This window comes from Meleagris gallopavo (genome assembly GCF_000146605.3).
Source record: "Meleagris gallopavo isolate NT-WF06-2002-E0010 breed Aviagen turkey brand Nicholas breeding stock chromosome 22 unlocalized genomic scaffold, Turkey_5.1 Chr22_random_7180001957895, whole genome shotgun sequence".
Classification (NCBI taxonomy): Eukaryota; Metazoa; Chordata; class Aves; order Galliformes; family Phasianidae; genus Meleagris; species Meleagris gallopavo.
This window is the reverse complement of record NW_011100124.1, coordinates 149-1,696: the sequence shown is the minus strand read 5'-3', so window position 1 is coordinate 1,696 and position 1,548 is coordinate 149. Positions and strand designations below refer to the sequence as shown.

The following is a 1,548-nucleotide window of genomic DNA, read 5'->3' as shown; positions in this document are numbered from 1 at the left end:
CCTCTAAGACTCTAACACTGTCCCTTGGAGATCCCCTGGCATATCCAGGCTGCTCCTGATTCCTCTCCTGGATGACATCTGCCATCAGCCCCACTGCAGCAGGGACAGTCCCACACAGTCATGTTCAATACCAGTTACTGTTTGCTAGGCCATGTACAACCAAGAAGGGAGCACTTGTCCGTCCTTTGCTCCTCACCCTGGGACTGTGAACCATTCTGAACACCAAGAAAGCTAGAGGAGTTTCCTGAAGGCAACTCCTTGGCTGTATTCCTGGCACAGCTTTGGAAGAGGCGTTCAGGTTTCTGGCCCTGCCCTATGCAGCCCCTTCTTTTATAATGGTCCCAGCAGGGAGACCATCTGTGGCACAGTGCTGCACACTGCCTGCCCTGCCTGCAGCCACAGGGATGCCACCATAGAGACAACAGCGCTGTCACCAATTGCACCAGAACTGAAAGCTGACACAAATGCAAGGACACAAGAGAGCAGTTGGGAACAGAACAAGTGCAGCACTGAAAAGACCACATCCTGCTGCTGCCCATTGCCGTGGCTCCAGGGAAGCAGAAGCACAACTCAAAGGCAGCAGAGAGGGAGCACCAGAATCAAAGGTGGAAAATAAAGAAGAAATGTGATGAACAGCATGGCTTTATTGAAATTAAAATTATCATACGGACAACAAACAGGGAGGGATGGTGGAAGAGGTGAAATAAAGGTGATCCGAGCTTTTCCTGAATTTCTGAGAGTCACGTGCTGAGCATGTTACTGATGCCAAAGCAATATATCTCCAAAAAGTTTCCTGAGAGCATCCTTCAGCTCCTGGTTCCTCATGCTGTAAATGAGGGGGTTCATTACTGGGGGTATGACTGTGTATAAGACTGCCACAACCAGGTCCAAGGATGCAGAGGAGATGGAGGGTGGCTTCAGATAGGCAAATATGGCAGTGCTGACAAACAGGGAGAGCACAGCCAGGTGAGGGAGGCACGTGGAGAAGGCTTTGTGCCGACCCTGCTCAGAGGGCATCCTCAGCACAGCCCTGAAGATCTGCACATAGGTCAGCACAACAAAAACAAAACAAGCAAAAAAGATTAAGGCACTAAATATGGTAAGTCCAAATTCTCTGAGGTAAGAACCAGAGCAGGAGAGCTTGAGGATCTGGGCAATTTCACAGAAGAACTGATCCACAGCATTGCCTTGGCAGAGAGGCAGTGAAAATGTATTGGCAGTGTGCAGCAGAGCATGGAGAAGCCCAGTGGCCCAGGCAGCTGCTGCCATGGTGGCACAAGCTCTGCTGTCCATCAAGGTCCCGTAGTGCAGGGGCTTGCAGATGGCAACGTAGCGGTCATAGGACATGACAACAAGGACAGAGTATTCTGCAGAAAAAAAGAAAGACAAACAGAAAGGTCTGAACAACACATCCTGCATAGGAGATGTCCCTGGTGTCCCAGAGGGCATTGGCCATGGCTTTGGGGAGAGTGGTGGAGATGCAGCCCAGGTCGAGGAGGGCGAGATTGAGCAGGAAGAAGTCCATGGGGGTGTGCAGGCGGTGGTGGC

At 51.2% G+C, this 1,548-nt stretch overlaps 1 protein-coding gene across 1 annotated transcript; it reads right to left on the bottom strand.

Annotated features, from left to right (window-relative positions):
• Nucleotides 1–756: 756 nt before the first annotated feature.
• On the bottom strand, nt 757–1,347 carry LOC109364214 (olfactory receptor 14J1-like). The gene has a single exon (XM_019610851.1). It carries the CDS (start codon nt 1,345–1,347, stop codon nt 757–759), a length of 591 nt encoding a protein of 196 aa, XP_019466396.1.
• Between the last annotated feature and the right edge of the window lie 201 nt (nt 1,348–1,548).